This window comes from Cryptomeria japonica, chromosome 3 (genome assembly GCF_030272615.1).
Source record: "Cryptomeria japonica chromosome 3, Sugi_1.0, whole genome shotgun sequence".
Taxonomy (NCBI): domain Eukaryota; kingdom Viridiplantae; phylum Streptophyta; class Pinopsida; order Cupressales; family Cupressaceae; genus Cryptomeria; species Cryptomeria japonica.
This window is the reverse complement of record NC_081407.1, coordinates 328,554,601-328,581,338: the sequence shown is the minus strand read 5'-3', so window position 1 is coordinate 328,581,338 and position 26,738 is coordinate 328,554,601. Positions and strand designations below refer to the sequence as shown.

General features: G+C 34.6%; 1 protein-coding gene across 5 annotated transcripts in view; it reads left to right on the top strand.

Annotated features, from left to right (window-relative positions):
* The window catches only part of LOC131038371 (sulfite oxidase), a 158,921-nt gene that overhangs the window by 116,481 nt on the left and 15,702 nt on the right, over positions 1–26,738 (top strand). For 4 of the 5 annotated variants that reach the window (XM_057970785.2, XM_057970788.2, XM_057970790.2 and 1 more), the window contains one exon: positions 7,949–7,999. The exons of the other annotated variant lie outside the window; for it this stretch is intronic. In XM_057970785.2, coding sequence (XP_057826768.2) covers positions 7,949–7,999 — 51 coding nt within the window. The remainder of the gene's footprint in view (positions 1–7,948; positions 8,000–26,738) is intronic. 5 annotated transcript variants of the gene reach the window in all.

Sequence of the window (26,738 nt, the reverse complement as noted above, 5' to 3'; positions counted from 1 at the left end):
ACGACATTACCCGTAAGTGTGACCCAGAGGCACTGTATATACCGAACGCTGTTAGGTTTTGGTTTTCCAACTTCCTTTATTTAATTTTCTAACTTATGATAAACATCATGCTTGGAAAATAATTATGAATTGAACGCGTATAATTTAGACATTGCAAAAGCTCAATTAATTGAAATAACTACTTGAGGAATTAAAAAAAACGTAACTAACATTATTTATTATTCAAAACTTGAAATATAACTTTGCATAATAACACCATTTAGGAAGTTTGCATATTAATAATTGAATGTGAAACTTGCATGGAGATGGAATGCCAATAAATGTAATCAATGTAAAGCAATTTGCATGAGGCTAAGGTAGTGTAAGTTACATGCAAGAATATCGCTTATAAGCCACTAGCCCCAAAGATAGAATTTAACTTCAAATCATATTAATATGGATTGATTGCTAAATGCCAACTAAGTGCCCCAATGGATTTTAAATGGATTGAACAATTCTAGTCATATAATTTACAAATATAAAATTTACTTAAGATAAATTAATTAAGAATTTACTACACATCAATCCCCGATATTTATAAATTTTTCTAAGTTAAATTTAATAACTTAAAATTTATTCTAAGAAAAGAATTTAACAATTCTTAATTTGAAATTTATACATTCATATTTATATATGAAAAAAAAACTTAAATAAAATTAAAAAAATAAATATAAAAGCAAGGAAGGCGAATCTTGTTTAAGGGGTTTAGTGGGGAGTGGGGCCCATGGGTCCCATCACCACTGCGGGTCTGCGGAAGCAGGCCCACAGTGATGAGGGGACCCCATGGTCCCCTCCACTACCCTGCGGCCACTGTCGTGACAGTGACCGCAGAGGAAGTGGAGGGTACCACTTCCTCGGTGGTTACATTGACCGCTTCCCCCACCCTGCACGCCGCCCGAAAACCATTCAATGGATTTCGATGGGTATGATTTTTGTATTAAGTTTGCTTGCATTATTAAATATTTTCATTTTCGTTTGTAATAAATTTAAATATATATAAATTGCATAAAAGGAGAGTATACAAATACATATGTGTATAAGAAAAATACTAATGTAAGAGTGAAAATAATAATTTAATCACAGGGACGAAAATACAACAAGAAATAGTTTGAAATAAACAGAGAAATAATTTGCTCTAGCGATGCACAAATAACAGGTTTATGCTGAGAAATACAAAGCCTTTCAAGAAGATTTAATATTCGCAAAGAGGGATTTATATTCTATTTTTCCACTAATATTCACAAAGAGAGATTTATTTCTTCATTCACAGAGAGAGATTTCTGAGAGGAAAAGAATAATATTTTCCATAGTGAATAATGAGCACAGCGAGGTTTATATTTTGTTATCAGACTTTTCTGTTCACAGAGAAGTAAAATTTAATTAAAGGATGAAATTTTACTTTCAGATTTCCATTCGAAGAGCCAGAGAAAAGAATTCAAGAGAGAATAAGTATTAAGATTCATATCATTTATTCACACAGGGAAGATTTTTAAAGAGAGAGATTTATTTATTTTTGTATTCAATATCATCTCTAATTTTCAAGAGAAAACAGAAAAGCAAAAAAATCTGATTTTCTACCTTTTAAATAGATTAAGTAAAATATGCAAGAGAAATCTGCATATGTATTTAAAAAGAGAAAGAATTATATCATTGCATTTCTTTAAAAAAAACAAAATAGATTTTCTTCCTATCTAGCAAAAAAAAATAAAAAATGATTTCTTTCAGAAACTATATTCAATTAAGGAATCTAGAAACTATATATACTTTTGATAAATACAAATTCCTCATGAGACAAAAGGAGAGAACCTAGTTTACTGAAGCTTGATGTTGAATCCTCTAGCTATCCTTTGATCCTTCCTTGCAACTTGATAGAAATCCTTCAAACAACAACTTAAAAAATCCTACAACAAAAATGAGACTACCAAAGAAAAACTTGGGAAATTTCCTTCAACATAATCAACTCCCTTCTTTGAAACTTGCATACAATTTTATAAGAAAAATCCCTCAATTCCACTATCTAGAGAATTAAATTAAAAAAGAGATTCTTTTCCAATATTGGACTCATGCAAATTGATTGAAAACTTTGTGGAGTTACATGCAAGGTGGTGGAGATTCATCTAGAAGCTTCTTATTCTTCCTACAACATGAGCCATAATTGGGAGTGAAAAATAAATAAAAATAATGCCTTTTGAATTATATTCTCCAAGTGTGTGTGTATTCATTTTATTCTTTTATAACATTTATTCAATCATTTAAATAGCTTAACCAAAAATATAATAGAATTGTATTTAAATCAAAAAGTGATAGAGGAGGGTTGTGACAGAACCCTGATTTGGAAGGGAAGATTTCAACATGGTAAAACATCTAAAATGCTGTTATAATCTTGTTAATGAATTAATAGTTTATTTGTATAAGAAAGATCTCTAACCCATAAAGCCTGAAATTTTTCCTCAAGCTTATCTAGCACCCATCTCCCTTAACCAAAGAAGTTGAATAGTAGGGGAGAGTTTGCTACTTTCTCTTTTATGTCCTTTTATTTTGTATTTATTAGGTTGAGGTTGGATGCCCTTGTACTATGTCTTAACTATGTATACCTGAGAATCCTTCCCCTTTTAGTCTTGTTTCACACCTCTTCTCTTTACTCATTTTGAATTATAAGTTCAAAACCACAAAACGTAGTATCCAAGGGAGTTGCTTTATGCTACTGTTTATAAATGTTGAAAATTGGCTCAATTGCAGTGGCAGAGATGTCTTGAAGTTGAGACATATGAAGAAGATGGAGAAAAGATTACTTATATTGTTGCTTTGTGCTATTGCTTATAAATGTTGAAAACTGGCTCAATCTCAGTGATAGAGATGTCTTGAAGATGAGGCATATGAAGCAGATGGTGAAAAAGATTACTTATATTGTTTCTTTGTGCTACTGCTTATGATTGTTGAAAAATTGTCTCAATCACAATGATAGAGATGTAGGCATATAAAACAAATGGCGAAAAAATTACTTATAATTTATTATTATAAATTTTATAATAATTAAAATTTATTTATGATTATTATAAAATTATTTATACTAATAATAGTAAACTATTTAAATATTCAAAAAATAAATGATTTATTATTGTAAAGTATACAATATTAAAAAAATAAATTATATATTATTAAATATGAAATACTAAAATTCTAAAATTATTTAAATATCATATTATTTATAAATTTGTTTATTATAATTATTATTTGGTATAATTATAGAATGATAAATGGCCTGAACAATAATATCTTAAATGACTTTGAGTATCTCTTTTGAATACCACAATCTAGGTGGTTTCTATTAAAAACTATGGGAAACCACACTTCATATGATAAAAATGGTTCCTCCTTATACCATGTTTTTGGTTGGAAATTACAGTGGCCAAAGAGTTAAAAATCTTTTGCATCAAGCAATCATTGCCCTTGCTCGTGTGATTTATCTGGAGGTGATAGGAGAGGATGAACTATCAATTAAGAATGGGAACACCTTGGATTTAACAGAATGCATTGTTATTATGTTTGGCAGCTAACTTTGGCTTCATATGCTCCTATTAGATCTAGGTGTTAATGGTGTGAATATGGTGGCAGCTTCAAACAGTGAGATGTGCAAAGGGAAGAAGTGAGTCAGGGATGTAGCAGAGGAAATGTTATAGAGGAATATCAAAGGTGGAAAAGGTGATGCAAACAGAGTGGTAAAAAAATTTGCAGATTGTATGGAGTAGAAAATAACAAACCTTGAGTTGTGCATTTGGATTCCAAAAATATGGAGTATGGCAAAACGTATGAACAAAGAAGTTGGATGTTTGAATTCAAAAGACAATGGGTTCATTGTTGCTAGACCCAGGCGAATGGATAATAAAAGGAATGTGTTTGAACTTTGATGTGGCGTACAAAATTTAGCTACGATTCCATGTTGCCTGTGCAGCAATAGGAACAATTATGCTTCATCAAGATATAAGTAGCTTCATTAACCAGGCAAAGGCTTTCCATGACTAATACCTGCACCATTTCTACAAATCAATGGATAGACAAACCAAGATTGACAAAGGTATGCAAGAAATAGCCATGGATTTGTAATCTGCAAAGGATGTTATTATTGAAGAAAAAAATGTTGCGACTCTTCCTCTGATGAACAATTTGAGGAGGTAGTCAGTAGCGTGTAAATGTCAAGCACAAGAGTCGTCGAGATCTTGCATATTTTGCCCCAAAATTTTCAAAAACTCTCTCTATTTCAAACAATGATGAGGGATTGATGGACCTTATAATGAAAGAAAGAAAAACTTTCAACTTCCAAGAGACTAAAAATAGTCTATGTGACAGTCAGTCTTGTCATTTTGGGTTTCTTCATTTCAATCCTTTTCCTATTCAAGATGATGATGAGCTCCCCCAACTGATCAACAGTCCCCGCAGTAATAATATTATGCATGAAGGCTGTATGGTGCATGAACTAAACAAATATTCATGTTTGGATACATAGATGATAAAACGTAGATAATTTTTTGTGATAAAAATAAGATGAATAAATTATTTTTTGATAGGATATAGTGAAACATATGTTACTAGAATTCCATGCATTTCATTTTTGGTTTCTGCCTTTCAATCCTTTTCCTATTCAAGGTGATGATGAGCTCCCCCAACTTCTCAACAGTCCCTGCAGTAATAATATTATGCATGAACGTTGTATGGTGCATGAACTAAATAAATATTCAAGTTTGGATACATAGATGATAAAATGTAGATAATTTTTTGTGATAAAAATAAGACGAATAAATTATTTTTTGATAGGATATAGTGAAACATATGTTACTAGAATCCCATGCTTAATGCTTTTTGGCAGCCCCTCAATGTCTAATTTAAGCTATTTAGAAAAATTATTTAGTATGATTATTATAATAATAATTTTTTTATAATAATAGCAAATATTAATATTATAATTAATTTACAAGTTATTTTAAAAAATAATTATAAGAATAGTATTATTATAATGATTATCTTAAAAAAAAATTATTATAATAAACAGGTTATTATATTATAATAAACACATTATTCATTTGCTTTGCTTGCTACAAAATGGGCTTTGATTTTTACGACAATAGCATTGATGCTAGAGCTTTCACTAGTCCTCTTTAGACAAGAAAATACTCCAATGCAATGTAATATGAGGTAAGAAGAGGTCAAGGTAAGAAGACCATGAAATAATAGATTATTTTAATCCTTGAAGTGGTGTCCAAGAATTTTACAGATTCAGATTTAGAAGTTTTATCCACAGAAAATTTGGAACAGTAGCCTATACATATGGTAAATTGTAATATCAAAGAAAGTACTTCAACGCCTGAAAGGATCAAATCAGTCCTAGATAGAAGTAATCTGTTCCTATCATATAAAGAGTAAAATTCGGCTGGCTCATTGCATCATCAGCATAAGAGTTAAGTACCATCTACTTTTTCACATTTGAAATCTAAATCAGCAACTGAGGACATCAACAAGAATCAGAAAGAAAAAGATGTTAAGATTCCACAAGCAGTAAGTTAATAATAGACATTAGGTTTCCACAGTCCTTGTTGATATGATTTGAGCTTCTGGTTTTGACTGTGTTCTTTGATGAGAAAAAAGAACACAGTCAAAACCAGAAGCTCAAATCATAAGCAGTAAATTGTTACAAATACGGTTTAGGCAATACAAAATTTGGGATTGGCTGCAAGGAAGAGAATGACATCTTCTCAGCATTAGCTTAGTACACAACCAGAGATCATATTTCCGATTCTAGTTTCAACTTTTACTCTTCTTCTAGGAGTCCATCTATCTGTTCACTCTCACTTTTACTTTGAATATTACCCCAAAGATCCTTCTACCCATCCAATTCTTTCAGGATCACACACATAGAATCTTTTGAATGTGGTTACAGAAAATATCAAGGAAAGAGTTCTTAAAGGATGGTGAGGGAAAAGCTGCCTCAAAAGCTGAAAATAAATAGCTTAACGAATTCATAATTCATCTCCTATAGCCCGCCCTTGCTTGCACAACTTTTGTTCTGCAGGTTTTGCACTCCATAAATCAGCAGAAGCAACTAGATTAGCTGGTTGCACATTGGATGAGCCTGGAAAGGTGCAATAATAAAGTTGACCAATGGGAGTCAAAGGCACTTGATAGGTTATATGCTTTGTTGACCAAAGCAAGGTTTGAGAAGAGGGAGATTTCAAACTTAATTGAGAATATAATGCGTAGGTTTTCCACATACTAGGACTTTATTGAGAAATATAAGCCCATTATTACTCTTGGACCCTTGAAGTTAACTAAGATGAAGATGGTCGCCAATGTTAAGCAAAAAAAAAACATTTTCTTGTTCATATCAGTACAAATTCCTAGTTCAACTACTTGATGAGGTTGTCACTATATTCTAAAGCAGATCAAAAGGATAGACTGAATGAGGCTAGAGAGCATGTAAGTTCCTTGGTATCTTCCTTTTCATGTATTTTTGCTAAGGATGGCATCTAGATTGACTGGAATAAAGCACATGTACAATTTTAGAGGTTGGTAAAATGTTGAAAATGAGGTGACAGAGATAAATACAATGGTTACACAAAGCAGTTTCACCTTCAATGTGCAGATTATTAGATGGATTCAATTCCATAGCTTGATTGATCACAAACACAGAGATTGATTGACAGATTTCAAAGGGTGCAAGATTCAGAGAGTATTGTCGTTGTGCCAAGACAATACTTAGGTGCTCCAAAGTAGTTATTTTTAGCTGCTACTATTTTCAACCAGATATGCTTTTTGGAATTTATATATTTGGAGTGCTCTTTTGGATATTCATGGATAATTTATTCATGAACATGATATTTTTGAAAGACCTTCTAGAAGATCTAACATTTATTGCATTATCCTTATCAAAAATCTATTTGAAGATTTCTGATTTTAGTTAATGTGTTTGTGTATCAAATTGTATCTTAAGAATTCTTTGTGTACAAGCAAACTATTCATAGCATAGATCTTCTAGTTAGTTGTTTTACTATTGCACATGCAAAACTTTGTAAACAGTTATATATAAGTGCCATTTGCACTTAGATTTTCAATGGTAATATTATGCCTACTGGCTACTAAGATTGTTGTTCACGAATAATCTTGTGCTTTGTAAATTCAGTAACATTGTGAAATACAAGCTTTATATTGTTGTGTTCATTAAGACATAATTTTAGCTTTTTATGCTTTCTCATTCAATTTCCTAATCTGTATGTACCTGATTCTCAATCCAGTTCCAATGTGTGCTCATCTTCTTCTAGTCTCTAGTTTTAGTTATAAGAAGTAACACATTTTTGCTTCCCTACATTAGATTTTTCGTATTCAAAAGGATATGAAAGGCCTCTCATCTGGTGCAGAATTTTGATGCGCCCTATTTTAGTTTGTGCATTTCTACATACTCAAAGAAATCCTTGCAAATTCTAGGACTTTGTTTTTATTTTTTGTAAAAGGGAGCTACTCCTACAAATTCAAAGAAAGATTTTATCTTACACGTTATATTTTGTGTTGCGCCACAAGGTACAAATTGAAAAACTAACAATTATAACAGGAATTATAGTTGGGTTCAGCTAAAGAGGTAAATGGAGGTTAAAATGTTTTTCTTGCTTGTAACTATCCTCATTTCATGCGAGTTCAATGCATTGAGTACTTGGTGTAGTACAGAATATGCATTTATTTTTCCTATTTTACATTTTTCACCTAATGTTCTTATAAGCTTTGAAATTATGTATGTTGTATGACAAAATAATGTAGAGAAATTTTAAGAAAAATGATGGATATTTCTCCTATATGTATATCTTGACCTAACGTGTTTGATCTACTAAGCCCTCCACCTTACACTTTTAGTTGGTTAATGAATCAGTGTGTCATTTGCTCTCTTGAAGATGTGTGTTCAATTGGGCAGGGGAAGAAGGTCAGTAACCAATCTAATCTTATCAATTTGTTGTATTATTAAGTTCAACTATATATTTCCATTCTATTAATTTCTGAAGAGAATAAATTGAATTTGGAAAGCATCCTGTCAAATAAAACTAACCATGTTTAGCACAAATTTTCATTTTTATTTAGCTATAAAAGGTAGTGGCGTGCAAAGTTATAGAAATTGGAAAGCATCAGCTCTCATTCTCAAAATCAATGGAAAATTCAAAATGATGATTGGTAAAATAAAAAATTTCTATCAATGTGCTCGGAAACTTAAATAGTCATGCATGCATGTAACAAATGTGTATCTCCCTACATGTCTATGGAGTATAGAGGAGAAATATAGTGCTTCTATTTTGGCCCTTGGGATTTTTCACTTCTTGTCATTATAGTTTGAAATTTTTCAATGTTTTCATTTTATTGATTATGGTTAAAAACACTTATAACACAGCTCAGAACCAGCTTAGGCATCTTCAAGATAATGGAATAAATATCAATCCAATATCCAGGAAAGAATATCAATTTATATCTCAAAGAAGAAAGAAATTCATAACCATATCCATAGACATAAAAGCATGCTAGCACATATGGTCCAAGCAAATTATAATTTCCCATCCAGCAAGTATTCAGTATGATGTGAGAATTAAGTGCAAGACCCCATGATTGAGAGAAAATAAATATGCACCTGCATTCAATAGATCATACATAAACATCCATGATAGTGGGTGGATTCATCTAATGAAAAGTAGACCATAATATTCCATAAGATTGAAAATAATGAATGTGTTACTAGTAATGAATATAGGTGGGACAAAGAACTTTATTTGTTTACCTAATTGTAAGAATGTGTAGAGTAAGTCAACTGCTCATCCCAATTATATCTTGTAAACATACGAAATTCAATGGACCAAAGAAAAGAGTTTTACTAACTCTAAAATCCCCTCTAGAACACCATGTAGAGGACCCAAAGGAATTCAGTATTCGCTTGCCAACACTTCTGCAAAAGAAACATTTGCTTTCTATCTCCCCCACTAACAAATCCCGATATCCACTTCAATTCCCTAAATAAGGTAAGCATAGCTTCAACAAATGGCTTTGTGAAATGACCACAATTTAATCACGAATCCTCACAAAATAAAAAATCTAATATCCCCTCATGAATGCAATGCCCAAAAGGATTCATATGATTAGTTTGTTGACATTCAAGAAGATTAAAATCAATATCACTAGCACATTGATTGTCACTGTAAAGAATGGTTGGTACTCCTATGGAAGGTGTTGCTCTTTGATATTTTTGTCTTCAATGACAAGAAAATAAAAAGGGAGAAATTGTGTTGCCTAAGTATCATATTTTGAGGCGAGTTCATTAAGCATGTGGTTATATTCTATTTTAAAAGCCTTTCTCTCGGGCCAGGCTGGTGACACGGATACATTGAATAACGCTGACTTGGCATTTAATTGAACGGTATCTTTGGTTAATGTTATGTTTAATACTTTTATGGACTAGCAGCATATTCTTGGAATACTTTATGTGACCGACATATTGAAAGTCTTTGGAGCATCTCTTTGTTTTTTTTTGTTTTTGAACAAGTTTATTGTTCGGTTGAAGTCCGTCTCAAACCCTAGATGCCATGAGAGATGCAGCCGCTATAGCAAAGGAGCTCGAGTTAGTTTGTTTGGTTGGGAAGAATGATGCAAGGGTGGACTAAACAATGAGCTAAATGGATTTCTGGTTAGTTTCTGTTTCAGTTATCAATGAGGTTGCGTATTACAGGTAAAATTCTTGTTCAACTGCTTAAAAAGATTCTGGTATTTCGAATCTGGGTTTCAGCCATGAAAAATGGAAATAATGAAAAAGATTTAGCCCTTTTTTTGTTTTCAGATTTGGGAAATTCAAATATCTTTAGTTTATTTAGATCAATACAGAGTCAATGATATTATCTTTCAGTTTCTCTTTTCGTTGCACAGTTAATCGGTTATTTTTCAGTTTGCAAATTCCAGTGAGGGTTTGGTAACCCTATACGAGGGTTATTCTTGAAGACGTTTTGGGGAAGAGAACAGTTTAAAAAGAGAACATGTTGAAATACATTGCGAGGTGTGTGAAAAAGGGGAAAACAAAGAGTTTGTTGAAAAAGAAAACAAAGTGCTCTGTGTATAACAAAAGATTATCAGAAATTTTTGATAGTCGAGGGTTCTAGATTATTACTCTGTTTTGTTGTAGAGTACATGAGGCTATAGTGGTTGAAATTATTTTGTTGTTCAGAGATTGAGTTTTTTCTCTGATAGTGTTTAATTTCTTTAAAAGAATGTTATTATTCTCTATCTGCGATACAAAGACATGAAGAATATTGTTGCAAAAATCATTTAGAGAGAATCATTTGTACAGATTGGTAAAATATACTCGCTCCAATCACTGATGGTTTTGTGACTGCAGAACTAAAAGCAATCATAAAATTACCAGTGACTGTAGCTTGAGTTGGAATGTTTCTATTGGATAAGAAAGAGGGGTTGGTGCTCCTTGAGGCTTTATGGCTTCTAATTTTTTGTGTACTGAGTTGGTGCTCTTTGAAATAATATAAGGAATCTTACCGAGTGGTTTTTCTACCCCAGGAGGGTTTTCCACTCATGAAAATTATCGTGTTATGTGCCCTGTCTTGTCTCAGTTTGTCTTACTGGTTTATGCTCTGATACTACATGACTTTTTGCTTCTTTTATTTCATACTCAGTTTTGTTTGAATTTATGTAATGCAATCTTTGCAATACTCGTTTAGCTGTTCTATGTTTTTGTAAAAGAATCAAAAACATTTTGTTTTCTGAAAAACATGAATCAAGTTTTTCATTTGGTCTTATTGTGTAATTCTTGCTTCGTTAACAGTGTTATTTTAAGATGTTAAGTCTCATTTGTTTAGATTTTCAACTTACATTCATCTGTGCTTATTGTTAAACAAAATTGCCAAGTTGAGAAGGAGTCCTTGTTAAAATTGTTACACTCTGATTCACCCCCCCCCCTCTCAGAGTGTCTCCACTTCCAACAAGTGGTATCAGAGCATTGGGTCCCTCATATAGGTCTGTCCTAGGGATTGTTCCTGGTCATTTGGAAGTTTTTTTTTATGGCTCATTCTCAAGAAGGTGCATCTCTATCAAGAGCTCCTCTTTTTGATGGCACAGATTATGTGTTTTGGAAGATCAGGATGGAAACGTACTTAATCTCTGTTGATGTAAATGTGTGGAACATTGTTACTACAAAATATGTTGTTCCTACTTCTATTCCTTCAGATCCTGATGCTAAAACTCAATATGAGTTAAATGCTAGAGCTAAGCATGCTCTGTTATGTGGTCTCACCAAGGATGTGTTTGTTAAAGTTATGCATTGTGCATCTGCTAATGAAATATGGACTAAGCTAGAAACCATTTATCAAGGTGATGCAAAGGTCAAGGAATCTAAAATTCTCACACTCAAGAATCAGTTTGAGTCATTGAGAATGAAAGAAGATGAGACTATTGCAAATTATTTTCTTAGAATTGATGAAGTTGTGAATTCAAGAAGGGGTCTTGGTGAAAATGTTGATGAAAAAGATGTTGTCAGAAAAGTTATTAGAACATTACTACCTAAATTTGAAACTAAGGTGTCCACTTTAAAAGAAAAGAAAAGTTTTTCTACTATGTCTCTTGACAGCCTTCAAAGCATACTTACAGCTTATGAAATGAGGATTGGTAGTAATTCTTCTAAATCTAAAGAAACTGCTTTTAAAGTAGAAAAGAAAGAGGAACCAGATAGTGAGTCTGAACTTTCAGATGCTATAGAAGCTCTGCTAGTTAGAAAGTTAAAAAAAAAATATAAGGGAAAACTACCCTTCAAATGTTTTAATTGCGGTAAAGCTGGACACTTTGCTGTTCAATGTCCCCTGAGTGATCAAAACAATGAAGAAGAAAAATCAGAAAAAATTTTCAGAAAGAAAAAATGGAACTCTAAAAAGAAATTCAATCCATTTCAGAAAAAGAAGAGTCTTTTTATAAAAGAAGATTCTGAAAATGATTCAGATGACTCATCTTGTGAAGGTGATGAAACTTTGTTTATGGCTGAAATAGAAACTTCCTCAAAGAAAGGTATAATGAACATATCAGAAGATAAATCTAATGACTTAGATCAAGGTGAAATTGATCTTGAAGGAGAATTGCTTTGTGCTCTTAAGGAAATCAAAAGACTAAAGAAGCTTGCAGTTTCTCATGAAAGTGAAATTCAAATTTTGCAAATTGAATTAAAAGATTCAAAGCAAACAGTAGAAGATTTAAAAGTTTTACTTGCTGATAGTGAATTGAAAGTTAACACTTTGGAACAGCAAACTAATTCTTTGCATAAGCAGATTGAGCAGTATGAAAGTACCTTGCATTTAAATGAAATTTTAAACAAACAAAAACTATGCAAGAATATGATAGGTGTAGGTTTTGAGAGTGCTAAATCATCAAAACAAATTACTAAACCTACAAATAGAAACCAATTTCAGGCTTACAACAGAATGACACCTTTTAGGTTTGGATTCTTTCATGGTTACTGTTTTTACTGCAACAAGTTTGGCCATAAGGTTAACACTTGTAGATTTTTACAACATAGAACTTCTATGATTGGATACAATCAAACTTATGGCTTTCCAAACACTGTGAAGTGCATTAAGTGTAACACCTTTGGACATACTTCTTCTCAATGCAAATCAAAGGCAAATATTCATAAGGTGTGGAAACCAAAGTTTGTCCCTAGTATTGAACAGTCTATGATAGTGCAATTTGCATTCTTTTCAAGTAAGAAGTCACTGTGGGTATTGGACAGTGGCTGTTCACACCATATGACAGGAGACAAAAATAGATTTATTCATTTTGAAGACTTTGATGGAGGTTTTGTAAGATTTGGTGATAATTCAGGAGCCTTCGTGAGGGGTAAGGGTACATTATTACTGAATGATGATACTCCAATACATGATGTGTATTTTGTTGAAGGATTGAAACACAACCTTCTAAGTGTTAGTCAGATTTGTGATAGTGGTTATAATGTGTCCTTCACTTCTCATGGTTGTACTATAAAAACTAAGTCTGGTAAAATTGTAGTTGCTGGTTTGAGAACAATTGACAATGTTTACAACCTGCTTGACTCCACAAACTATGAAATCAACGAAGGCATGTGTCTTATGGGTCAAGTTGAGGAAAATTGGTTGTGGCACAAACATTTGGGACATGTGAACTTTGATAATCTGGTTCGAATCAGCAAGAATCAGAATGTCAGAGGCTTACCCATCTTGAGTAAACCAACAAACTCTGTGTGCAAAGAGTGTCTTAAAGGTAAACAAACAAAAACAACTTTTAAATCTAAAGAACACTCTTCTATTAGACCGTTACAACTTGTTCACACAGATTTATGTGGTCCAACCAGGACACAATCCATCAACGGTGAAAAATACTTCATGCTTTTTGTGGATGATTATACAAGAATGATATGGGTTACTTTTCTCAAACATAAATCTGAAGCATTTGTCAGATTTAAATTTTTTAGGAAAATGGTTGAACGTGAAACTGATTTAAAGCTCAAATGTTTAAGATCAGACAAAGGTGGTGAGTTTACATCACAAGAGTTTATAGATTATTGTGAGAAACATGGCATTAAAAGACAATATGCTGCTACCTGAACACCTCAACAGAACGGGGTGATTGAAAGAAAAAATAGAACAGTCAAAGAGATGGCTCGCACAATGTTGAATGAAGCAAATCTGCCAGACAAATATTGGAAAGAAGCTGTTCACACAGCAGTTTATATTTTGAATTGTGTGCAAATCAGGGTAAAATCCACCTTTACTCCTTATGAACTTTGGTATGGTAAAGCTGCATCAATTAAATACTTCAAAATTTTTGGTTGCAAATGTTATATAAAAAGAGATGAAGAAAATCTAGGTAGTTTTGATGCTAAGACTGATGAGGGTATCTTTCTTGGATACTCTACTCATAGCAAAGCTTATAGATGTTTCAATAATAGATTGAACAAGATTGTTGAAACTATTAATGTAAGATTCGATGAGCAATTTCTTCTAAGTGATGGTATGCAGGATGTTGAAGAGGATATTTCAATAAGACTGGAACAAGTTCCTAAATTTGCTGAAGCAGAAATTACAAATGAAAAGAGTCCTCCACCAAGTCCTAAAACTGAAATTCCTTTACATACACCCTCTAGAATCATTACTAAAAGACATCCTCAAAGTCAGATTATTGGTGAAATGGATGCTGGAATCTTGACTAGGAGAAGAGCAAAAAAGCTCAAATGGCTGAGCATTACTGTCTGGTAACTGATTTTGAACCTAAGTCTGTTTCTGAAGCTCTCGTTGATGATTGTTGGCTGCATGCTATGCAAGATGAAATCAGTCAAATAGAAAAGAATAAAACCTGGGAACTTGTACCTAGACCAGATGATAAAAATGTTATAGGGGGTAAATGGATTTTTAGAAATAAACTTGATGAATCTGGTAAAGTTGTTAGGAATAAAGCACGCTTTGTGTGTAAAGGCTATGCACAGCAAGAAGGTGTAGATTTTGGTGAAACATTTGCACCTGTTGCTAGGCTAGAGTCAATACGAATATTTTTGGCATACTCATGTTATAAAAACTTTAAAGTGTATCAAATGGATGTTAAAATAGCATTCCTTAATGGTTATCTTGATGAAGAGGTATATATGGAACAACCAGAAGGGTTTGTCTCTGCAGATAAACCTGATTATGTATACAAGTTGAAAAAGGCTCTTTATGGCCTTAAACAAGCTCCAAGAGCTTGGTACTCCAGGTTAGATGCCCATCTTACAACAAACGGATATACTAGAGGTGATGTTGACAGTAACCTGTATGTCAAAGTTGAAGATAATGATACTTTAGTTGTTGAAGTATATGTGGATGATATTATATTTGGCTGTCATAATGATGCCGTATCCAAAAAGTTTTCAAAACTCATGGAATCTGAATTTGAAATGTCCATGTTGGGTGAATTAACCTTCTTTCTTGGGCTTCAAGTAATGCAGCTTGAACAAGGCATTTTTCTCTCACAAACCAAATATGCAAAAGAGATGCTTAAAAAGTTCAATATTACAGATTGCAAACCTGTTAGTACTCCAATGGAGACTAGTTGTAAATTGACCAAGTCAGATGACTCACCTGAGGTAAATCAATCTGAGTATAGATCAATGGTTGGCAGCCTACTGTATTTGACTGCATCTAGGCCTGATTTGATGCATGCAATTTGTTTGGTTTCACGTTTTCAGTCTGCCCCCAAACAATCTCATTTGATTGCTATAAAAAGGATATTCAATTATATTCAAGGTACTTTAGACTTTGGCTTGTGGTATTCACGAAATAATGATTTTACTCTTGTTGGTTTTACGGATGCTGCCTGGGCTGGCTGTATAGATGATAGAAAAAGCACCAGTGGTGCAGCTTTCTTCTAAGGAGATCGCCTTGTTGCTTGGCACATCAAAAAGCAAGAATGTGTCACTTTATCAACTGCAGAATCTGAATATATTGCAGCAACAACTTGTTGTACGCAATTAATCTGGATGTCTCATCAACTTGCTGATATGGGTATTGTAGACACCTAAAATTGTCATGTCTAATTAAATAAATATTTTATTTATTTAATTATCTAAGCTTAATTCTTCTATTAATTAAATAAATCCTTATTTATTTAATTAATTCATTTATCCTCTTCTAGCCTTATTTCTCATTTAAATAAATACATTTATTTATTTAAATTATCCTTTTCCTAAATTAAATAAATATTTTATTTATTTAATTATCCTACTTCTTCTATTAATTAAATAAATCTTTATTTATTTAATTAATTCATTAACCTTTTCTACCTATGACACATGTCATTCATCTCTTAATTCCTACACTACCTACCCCTTTCATTATTTTGGTATTTCTTTTTCCTACCCTCTAATCTTAGCCGACCTCCTTTTTACACCTCTCAATCTTATCCCTCCATTTCTTATTGTGTCTTCTATTTAAGGAGATGCCTTCTTCATTATCAAACCCTAATAAATCATTCTAATGACCTAATGATCATTTTGACTACACTACGATCCTACTTGCAACCACATTCCATTTTTTGTTGAGCTCTTGTGCATATAAAAATCTGAGAGCAAATATATCAAGCAAGATCAATGGAGATAGGAAGAATGGAGATCAAAACCCTATTGGACATGTGATGGTATAATCTTTGTGATTTCATGTGATTTGCAGTGTCTTAGGTAATCTTCATATGTTATGGTGGATCTTTGTTGTTGTTAGGCTAGGGTTTTGTGGTTGGATTCATTTAGCCTTTCAATATTGTTATTATTGTTATCCATTTTCACCATATACAGGTATTATAGTTGACAAGCCCATCTCCATCTTCTGTGATAATACTAGTGCCATCAGTCTTTCAAAGAATCCTGTGATGCACTCTCGCACTAAACATGTTGCTATTAAATTACTATTTCTACGAGAACAAGTGTTGGCTAATGAATTTCAAGTTTTATATGTACCTTCCCAGGCACAAGTAGCGGATATTTTTACAAAAGCTTTGTCTAAAGAAGTCTTTGAACGGTTAAGGGATAGATTGGGAGTGCTTTCTCAATCTGCTCTTGTCTTCACCTAATGCATGATTTGAGGGGGAGTGTTGCTCTGTTGATTTACTTTCTTTTTGTCCTTGTGATTAAAAAAAAAACAAAAAAAAAAGAAAAAAAAAGGGGGAGAAAGTGGCATTTCATTTTGGCATTTCATTTTGATATTACAGTGGCATTGGAAAGTGGCATTACATTTTGGCATTTCAGGCATTGGCATTTCATTTTGATATTACAGTGGCATTGGAAAGTGGCATTACATTTTGGCATTTCAGGCATTGGCATTTCATTTTGATATTACAGTGGCATTGGAAAGTGGCATTACATTTTGGCATTTCAGGCATTGGCATTTCATTTTGATATTACAGTGGCATTGGAAAGTGGCATTACATTTTGGCATTTCAGGCATTGGCATGTCATTTTGATATTACAGTGACATTGGCATTTCAGTTGATATTACAGTGGCATTGGCATTTCAGGCATTGGTATTTCATTTTGATATTACAGTGGCATTGGCATTTTATTTTGGTATTATAGTTTGGTATTCTTGTTTGATACAGATCAGAATGGGAGTGACTGGTATTACAGTTTGGTATTCTTGTTTGATACAAATCAGATTTGGAGTTCATTACTTCCTTAACAACATTCTGACAGTATTCATTCTTTTTACAGAATTGCATATTACAGGTTCAGAGGATCTTGTATTTCTTACAGGTTTGCATATGACAAGTTTCAGTGTTGATTGTATATGTTGTATTTGTTGACAGTGGCATTCCTTACATTGTTTTTGGTCCCTTCAGTTGACAACATATTTCATGGCAACGATGGTTTGAGTTTTTTTTTCTTTTTTCTTTTTTTTTTTTGCCATCAAGGACAAAGGGGGAGTTTGTTGCTCTTTGATATTTTTGTCCTCGATGACAAGAAAATAAAAAGGGAGAAATTGTGTTGCCTAAGTATCATATTTTGAGGCGAGTTCATTAAGCATGTGGTTATATTCTATTTTAAAAGCCTTTCTCTCGGGCCAGGCTGGTGACACGAATACATTGAATAACGCTGACTTGGCATTTAATTGAATGGTATCTTTGGTTAATGTTATGTTTAATACTTTTACGGACTAGCAGCATATTCTTGGAATACTTTATGTGACCGACATATTGAAAGTCTTCAGAGCATCTCTTTGTTTTTTTTTGTTTTTGAACAAGTTTATTGTTCGGTTGAAGTCCGTCTCAAACCCTAGACACCATGAGAGATGCAGCCGCTGTAGCAAAGGAGCTCGAGTTAGTTTGTTTGGTTGGGAAGAATGATGCAAGGGTGGACTAAACAATGAGCTAAATGGATTTCTGGTTAGTTTCTGTTTCAGTTATCAATGAGGTTGCGTATTACAGGTAAAATTCTTGTTCAACTGCTTAAAAAGATTCTGGTATTTCGAATCTGGGTTTCAGCCATGAAAAATGGAAATAATGAAAAAGATTTAGCCCTTTTTTTGTTTTCAGATTTGGGAAATTCAAATATCTTTAGTTTATTTAGATCAATACAGAGTCAATGATATTATCTTTCAGTTTCTCTTTTCGTTGCACAGTTAATCGGTTATTTTTCAGTTTGCAAATTCCAGTGAGGGTTTGGTAACCCTATACGAGGGTTATTCTTGAAGACGTTTTGGGTAAGAGAACAGTTTAAAAAGAGAACATGTTGAAATACATTGCGAGGTGTGTGAAAAAGGGGAAAACAAAGAGTTTGTTGAAAAAGAAAACAAAGTGCTCTGTGTATAACAAAAGATTATCAGAAATTTTTGATAGTCGAGGGTTCTAGATTATTACTCTGTTTTGTTGCAGAGTACATGAGGCTATAGTGGTTGAAATTATTTTTTTGTTCAGAGATTGAGTTTTCTCTCTGATAGTGTTTAATTTCTTTAAAAGAATGTTATTAATCTCTATCTGCGATACAAAGACATGAAGAATATTGTTGCAAAAATCATTTAGAGAGAATCATTTGTACAGATTGGTAAAATATACTCGCTCCAATCACTGATGGTTTTGTGACTGCAGAACTAAAAGCAATCATAAAATTACCAGTGACTGTAGCTTGAGTTGGAATGTTTCTATTGGATAAGAAAGAGGGGTTGGTGCTCCTTGAGGCTTTATGGCTTCTAAATTTTGTGTACTGAGTTGGTGCTCTTTGAAATAATATAAGGAATCTTACCGAGTGGTTTTTCTACCCCAGGAGGGTTTTCCACTCATGAAAATTATTGTGTTATGTGCCCTGTCTTGTCTCAGTTTGTCTTACTGGTTTATGCTCTGATACTACATGACTTTTTGCTCCTTTTATTTCATACTCAGTTTTGTTTGAATTTATGTAATGCAATCTTTGCAATACTCGTTTAGCTGTTCTATGTTTTTGTAAAAGAATCAAAAACATTTTGTTTTCTGAAAAACATGAATCAAGTTTTTCATTTGGTCTTATTGTGTAATTCTTGCTTCGTTAACAGTGTTATTTTAAGATGTTAAGTCTCATTTGTTTAGATTTTCAACTTACATTCATCTGTGCTTATTGTTAAACAAAATTGCCAAGTTGAGAAGGAGTCCTTGTTAAAATTGTTACACTCTGATTCACCCCCCCCCTCTCAGAGTGTCTCCACTTCCAACAGAAGGTCCAACTATATCGATAACATTGATTGTCACTGTAAAGAATAGTTGGTACTCCTATGGAAGGTCCAACTATATCAATAACTCCTAAATACATGCAACCCCATATTGTATTAACTATTCAACTCTTGGCCATAGTAGGATTTCCTATCATTTCCTTCTTCTTCTTGGCAAGAAGCAAGGTTGGAACCTTATTGAACACACAACATGAAGTAGATTGTTGAGTGTCTATATCTCTTGCCCAATCTTAGTTTGTATATTCTCCCGAGCACTCATCATCTCCTTAAGAGTACATAATCTGCAAGTGGTTAGTACATTTTTGGAAATCTCTCATAATTATACATAGGATCTGTTCTTTGTGAATTTAATTTTGATGCATTTTATATGAATTTTTTATGATTTTTCATAAAAAATTAATTTTGAGAGAAAATTAGCAAATTTTTTGGATTTTCTTACATTTTTGGAAATCTCTCAGAATTATACATAGGATCTGTTATTTTTTATTTTAAATTTGATGCAAAATTATTCTTCAAAAATCAGACCTTTGAAAATTAGGGTTTTGCATTATTTTACTCATATCTCACAAACTGCTTTTATTTGTTGCAGGAAATTTTTTGTGTAGGTTTGGAAGACCATAAAGACTCTCTAGTAAAAATTTCAGATTTTTTGGATCGATTTTGCATTTTATATGAATTTTTTATGATTTTTCATAAAAAATCAATTTTTGGAGCAAATTAGCAAATTTTTTGGATTTTCTTACATTTCTGGAAATCTCTTAAAATTTTATAGGTGGTCTTTTTTTATGATGAATCAGGTCTTTGAATTGGTCAACAAAACGCATTGTTGAAGGCCCCTATTTCACAAAGTCTTTTGGATCTAAAATTTACCTAACTTGTGTGCTTGCAGGAAGGGGTGATTATTTGAAACAATCCAAACTACTAATAAATCTTTGTTGCAGGTCCTTGGCAAGAGTTTTTGATTTTTATTGTGTGCCTTGTTTTCATAGACTAGTAAACACCTCCATTGGTGCACTAAAATTGAATCATTGTCTTTTGTGTCTTGAGCAATAGGCTCTTTTTGTTTAATCTTTAGAGGGCCTGTCTTCCCGTGTGGTCATTAGGACTACTAGTGAGAAGAGAACGACCCAAGTGGTAGCGAGGAAAACCCACCTCATCCGAACCACTATAATCAAATGTATTCATGGTGAAAACTATGAATAACGTGTGCTGATTAGTTTATACCGACACTATGTCTCCCCATAAACCCGTTTGATCAAATTTATTTGATCATTTGTAGGGGGTAACCCCTACTGGCTGGGAGCCTTCTGTATTTACAGAGCTGAAAGTGCCGCATGTATTGCCACACGAGCGGATGCCCTTACTAGCACCTTTTTGTTTTAGAAGCCCAAATCCTTCTAGTTGTTGGGGCAGGAGGTCGAACCTTTGGTAGCGGCCCACACACATACGGTTCTTAGTAGAGATACAAAGTTTGCCATGGGGAGTTTACATGGGGACTGATGCTTGGCTGACCCGAGAAGTGAGTGCCGAGGGTGGAGCCAGTGAGGTCAAGCATCTAAGTATCCACTCTGAATAGCGTAGCCTCGGGGGTAAAACCCCATGTGGGATCAACAACTATTGTCTTGGCCAACCATAAGAATTGTGCTTGACTTATTTTAAACATTCAAACATTCAAGACCAAACAACAAAACATTGTGTCTTTTGTGTCTTCAAGTGTATGCAAAACAACTTTACATCAAACAACACACTTTTCTTGGAGTCATTTTGAGTCTAAACACTTGCAAACATTGAGTCCTCATCAACATTGTGTCCTCTTGTCACGAAAAATAGTCAAACATTCAGATTTGGTCACAACTTCACAAATTGGAAAAATTTTACAGTCCAGCAAACAAGAGAAATCAGTTTCGGAATACTTGAGCTTCCTAGGTTGTTTCTTCAGGTTTCATCTAGCATTCAACCTGTCTTTGGGTCTCATACAGTCCAGCATTGCTTCACATCTCATTTTGCATTCATATTTTTCTAAACTTGGGTCAAAAGGTCACTTGCTTGTCCTCATCATACTTTGTCAACACACTACATACAACTACACTTTGCTAAGTGGTCCCTCATCAAGGTTTCTTACCTTTGGGTCTCATTTGGTCTTACTTAGGGTCAAGGTCAACTTACCTCATCAAGAGAAACTATCCTCTCTTTGGAAGTCACACCTACTCTACTACATACATACTTGGTCTTACACTTTGGACATTTGCAAGTACACCTCAGATTCATTTACATTCCATCCAACTCTTGGTCTTCCATACTCTTGCCATTTTTTCATCTAGTCTCTTACATCTTGGTCAATACCTATTTCATGGTTGAAACCCGTCTTCAAAAATCTAGGAGAAAAGCTAAAGAGGCTCAAGAATCCGCAAACATGAGTTCTTATGAGTATGACAATGATTTATTTTTCAATCCTGAGCACACTACATTACCTGACATGGATGTTTATAGAAACATTCCCAATGTGGAAAACGCAGACACTACAAACAACAATGCTACACACAATGACAATGTGGACAACTTTTCAATACAATCAGCAGATGTAGAAGAATCCATTATGAATCCTCATTTCAGTAGATTGGTTGAAGAAATAATGAGGAGGGATCGACAATACTTCTTACACATGATGGCACAAAGTGGAGCTAAAATACCTCATGACTTTGACATGTCTCAACTTATGGAAAACTGACCCTCGCAACAAACTCACTCCAACATGGATCAAAGGAGACCTAATAGTGGAGGAAATAGAGGACCACATATGGTACCTTAGTCACCATCAGCTTTGCTTCAAAAACCAGAAGTCCCACATACACATGGTCAAACATATGATACTTACCTTCAAAGACCATTATGGAAGCCTTATGCAGATAGATATGCTCAATCACATGCTCAAGCTATGGATCAATCAAAACAATTGGACATTCAAAGGCATGCTCAAAATTTGGACACAAGGAAACCTCATGTCAAATTTGGGGGCAACACAATAGAACATGCCATGCCTATAGAATATGGTATACATGCACAAAATAGATATGGGGTTCCTCAACATGAAGCTATACCAAATGTTCCCTATATGCCGCATCAATATAGACCTCCTCCATATGAACATGTGTATGATCAATATCATCCATACATGCAACAAGCTCCTCCTCAAATTGGTGTCTCAAACATGGGGTATGCTACAAGAAATCGATCTCCACCTAAGAGCAATTTGGAGCAACAAATCAGAGATTTACAAAAGAAAATGGAGGACATGAGTACACCAAAACCAACATACACTATGAGAGACATATGTCCTTATCCATTTGATAAGAGCATTCCAATGCCTCCATTTCCTGCACACTTTGTGACGCCAAAATTTGACAAGTATAGAGGAAAAGGAGACCCCAAGGCACACATACGACAATTTTTCACAGCTTGCATTGAGGTAGCGGCAGAAGAAACATATTTGATGAGATTGTTCCCACAAAGCTTAGGCAATCAAGCTATGGAATGGTTCTCTCAACTACCACCTGGTATTAAGTCATGGGGTGACTTAGCAGAGGCATTTATTCAACACTTCTCCTACAATATAGAGACAGATATCTCAATCACTACTTTGTGCAATACTAAGCAAAAAGAAGGAGAATCTTTTGCATCATTTTGGCAAAGATGGAGAAATCTAGCCAGCAGATGCTCTTGTGAAATTCCACAGAAACAAATGGTAGAGATGTTCACACAAAATGTTAACAAGGACATTGGCTATGATCTAAGAAAAGCTTGTTTGTCCACCTTCAAGGATGTTATTGAAAAGGGCTTAGCAACAGAAAAGGTCTTAATTGAACAAGGAGTCATTAAGATATTCAAGGAAAACAAAGATGACTTTAAAGGGAAAGACAACCCAAGATTTTGGAATAAAAACAAAAACACAGTCAATGATGGTGTTGTTGATGCCAACACAGTGAGACCCAAATTCATCTTTTCGGGATCAAGTTCTACAAACAATCAAGTGAATACTCAAACAACTTCTAGATCACGAAGGAAGTATACCCCATTGGGAGAACCACTTGAATCAGTCTTCAAAAAGCTTGTGGCAAACAAAGTGATCACAATTCTAGATTTTCCTCCATATGAACCAAAGGTCAAACCAAATTGGTGGAATGATGATGAGTATTGTGAATTTCATAAGAGCAAGGGTCATAAAACAGGTAATTGCCATCGACTGAAGAACATTGTTCAAGATCTCATTGATAGAGGTGACATTGAGATTGAGGGACACTCATCCAATCAAGAACATGAGATGTTTAAAGAACCCTTCCCAAAGCATGACAAAGGAAAAGCCAAAGTCACAGATGATCAAGCCAACTATACTAGAGCACCTTACAACTATGATTCAACTATCAATCATATCTCCATGGACAATCATATCTCTACTATTACCATCAAGAACAAAAACCCTGAGAATCCTCCTCAGCGACCCAAGATTGTCCTAAGAGGTGTTGGATCTTCTTTCGAACCTACTTCTGAATGTCATGTTACAACCCGCCGAGGTAAAATCACTTTGCCAGGTGCCTCCACTAAAAATACCGCTTCTTCATCAACCAAGCCTGAGTATGACCTTGTAGAACAGTTAGGGAAGACACCCGCGCTCATTTCCATCCTTGAGCTCTTACGCATATCCCCCGCTCATAAAGCTATTCTTGACAAAATCTTGAGAGATACTACCGTTCCTACTGATCTGAACGTGGACCAGTTTCAAGCCATGGTGGGATACCTTTCCATTCCACATTCCCTTACATTCACAGAAGCCGATGACGCCTCCGTAAGTCAGCCACATAATGCACCTTTACACGTTGAAGCTTTCATACACAAACATCGAATAAAGCGAGTCTTGATAGATGGAGGAGCTGGTCTAAACATTTGTACATTGAGCACCATTAAACAATTGGGATATTCTGATAAAGCTGTGAATTCAACAAATCAAATCACCATCAAGGCATATGATGATGAAGAGCGCTCATCCAAGGGCACAGTCACCTTACCTCTAAGAATTGGGCCAGTCACAAAGGATGTGGTTTGTCAAGTCCTAGATCTGGATCTCACATACAACATATTGCTAGGACGTCCTTGGATTCATGAAATGAGGGCAGTCCCATCGACATATCATCAATGCATTAAGTTTCCTCATAATGGAGTCGAGGTAACAGTTAACGGTGATCCTAATCCGTTCATATATTGCAATAACCTGAGATCACATACTGAGACCATCATTCCCAGTAATCGTGAGGCTACTCCTTCTTCGGCATACATTGACCCTGAGTCATTGAAACCTTCGACATCAAAACAAGGTGAACTTAAAGGCAAATTTCAAGACAAAGGCATGGGAGAATACACTTTAAATCAGACAATGTATTTACGACAAGTCATGAGCTCTCCAAAAGAATATGGAAGGCCACATCCTAACAAGCAAATGTCCATCATGATACTCAAATGGGATCCTACTACCTTTCAAAGATGGGGCGAACTAGAAGAGGAAGATTTATACAAAATGCTCTATAAAGACATTGAAGATGACACACATGATTAGATCAATATACCTTGTGAGAAATATGGCAAAGGCTTCAAGATTCTACAAAAATTCGGGTATGATGGAAAAAGCCCTCTTGGGTTACGCAAAGAAGGAGTTATGGAGCCCTTACAACCTGAATTGACTATAAAAAGGGAATGCTCAAAGGGACTTGGTTTTCTGACTTCCAAGATCCACACTAAAAGGACAGATGAGGCATCACAAATCAAAGTTGCCAAAGTTCAACAAGAGGATTACTATTCCACAGATTCCAACGAATGGGAATGGGGTTCAAACAAATCCTCCAGTGACTATGAGCTCACCAAGACATTCAGAGAGCCAGATGAACCCACAGAAGAAGAGGAATTTTATAAAAAGTTCAGAGTTGGCCAAGAAACAACCCATAAGGATTTCGCACAGTCTTCATCTCAAGGTTCTAGGTTGAAATCACATAGGATGAGGACACCTGTCCCGGAAGGCGCTACTAGTGACGACAATTTGGATTCGCTTGCGATCGAAACTGATGAGGAGAGTGCCATCGATGACCTCGATGATTGCCTCGATATACCCGAATATAACCACATCTTCACTCTTAGCCCTGCAAACTCCGAAAACATTAAAGGCCTTCCCCTTGTTCACCACCAACTCATTGACTGGGATTATGAAGGACCAGCACAATTTGACACATTCCAAAATGACGAAGCTATTATTGACTATCTTGGCATATGAGATGATCTTCCCCCTGGGGACCACAAAGTAGGATACACCATAGAACTCAACAACATGGCATATTTCGGTGAGGGTGTCGGACCTTCCAGTCGCAAAAATGTGAAAATAAGAACAAATCAAGGGTCTTATGGCGAAAACCACATTGTGGCGCTATCTGATCCCAAAAAAGTAAAAAGAAAGGACGTATCTGAGGGCGAAAACCTCTCTGAGGCACCCGAAGATGGAAGGCTCGACATTCTCCCAACATCATATGAGGAAAAGTCATCCATGTTGGTAGAGGATACTATCAAAACAAACATTGGTACAGAAGAGGTTCCACACAATATATTCCTGGCTCAATCATTGACAGAGTCTGAAAGGTCAAAATTCATAAGTTTCTTCAAAGAACGACAAATTAACTTTGCATGGTCATATGCTGATATGCCTGGACTAGATCCGGATTTGGTAATGCATCATTTGACAGTCAAACCGGGGGAAAAGCCAGTGAAACAGAAATTAAGAAAATGCATCCACAAGTGGCATTACTAGTCAAAGCAGAGCTGGAGAAGTTATTGGATGTCGGATTCATACGCCCAATTGATTATTCCCGAATGGATCTCCAATTTAGTACCTGTCAGTAAACCGGATCGCAGCATCAGAATATGTACAGATTTCAGAGACATCAACAAAGCTTGTCCGAAAGATGACTTCCCATTACCAAATATTGACTTGATCGTTGATCTCACAGCAGGTCACGAAATGTTATCTTTAATGGATGGATTTTCTGGTTATAATCAAATCAGGATTGCACCCGAGGATCAACATAAAACATCATTCACTTGTCTGTGGGGAACTTTCTGTTGGAATGTCATGCCCTTTGGGCTGATAAATGTAGGTGCTACATATCAAAGAGCAATGACCACTATCTTTCATGATCTCATGCACATAACCGTGGAAGATTATGTTGATGATCTCTTGGGTAAATCAATAGACAGAGATACACATTTGGACATACTTTCAGTCGTCTTTGATCGGTTGGAAAAATACAAGGTAAGATTAAACCCGAAGAAATGTGTCTTTGGAGTAACCTCCGGGAAGCTCCTAGGATTCATTGTGTCCTAAAGAGGAATCGAAGCCGATCCAGCAAAAGT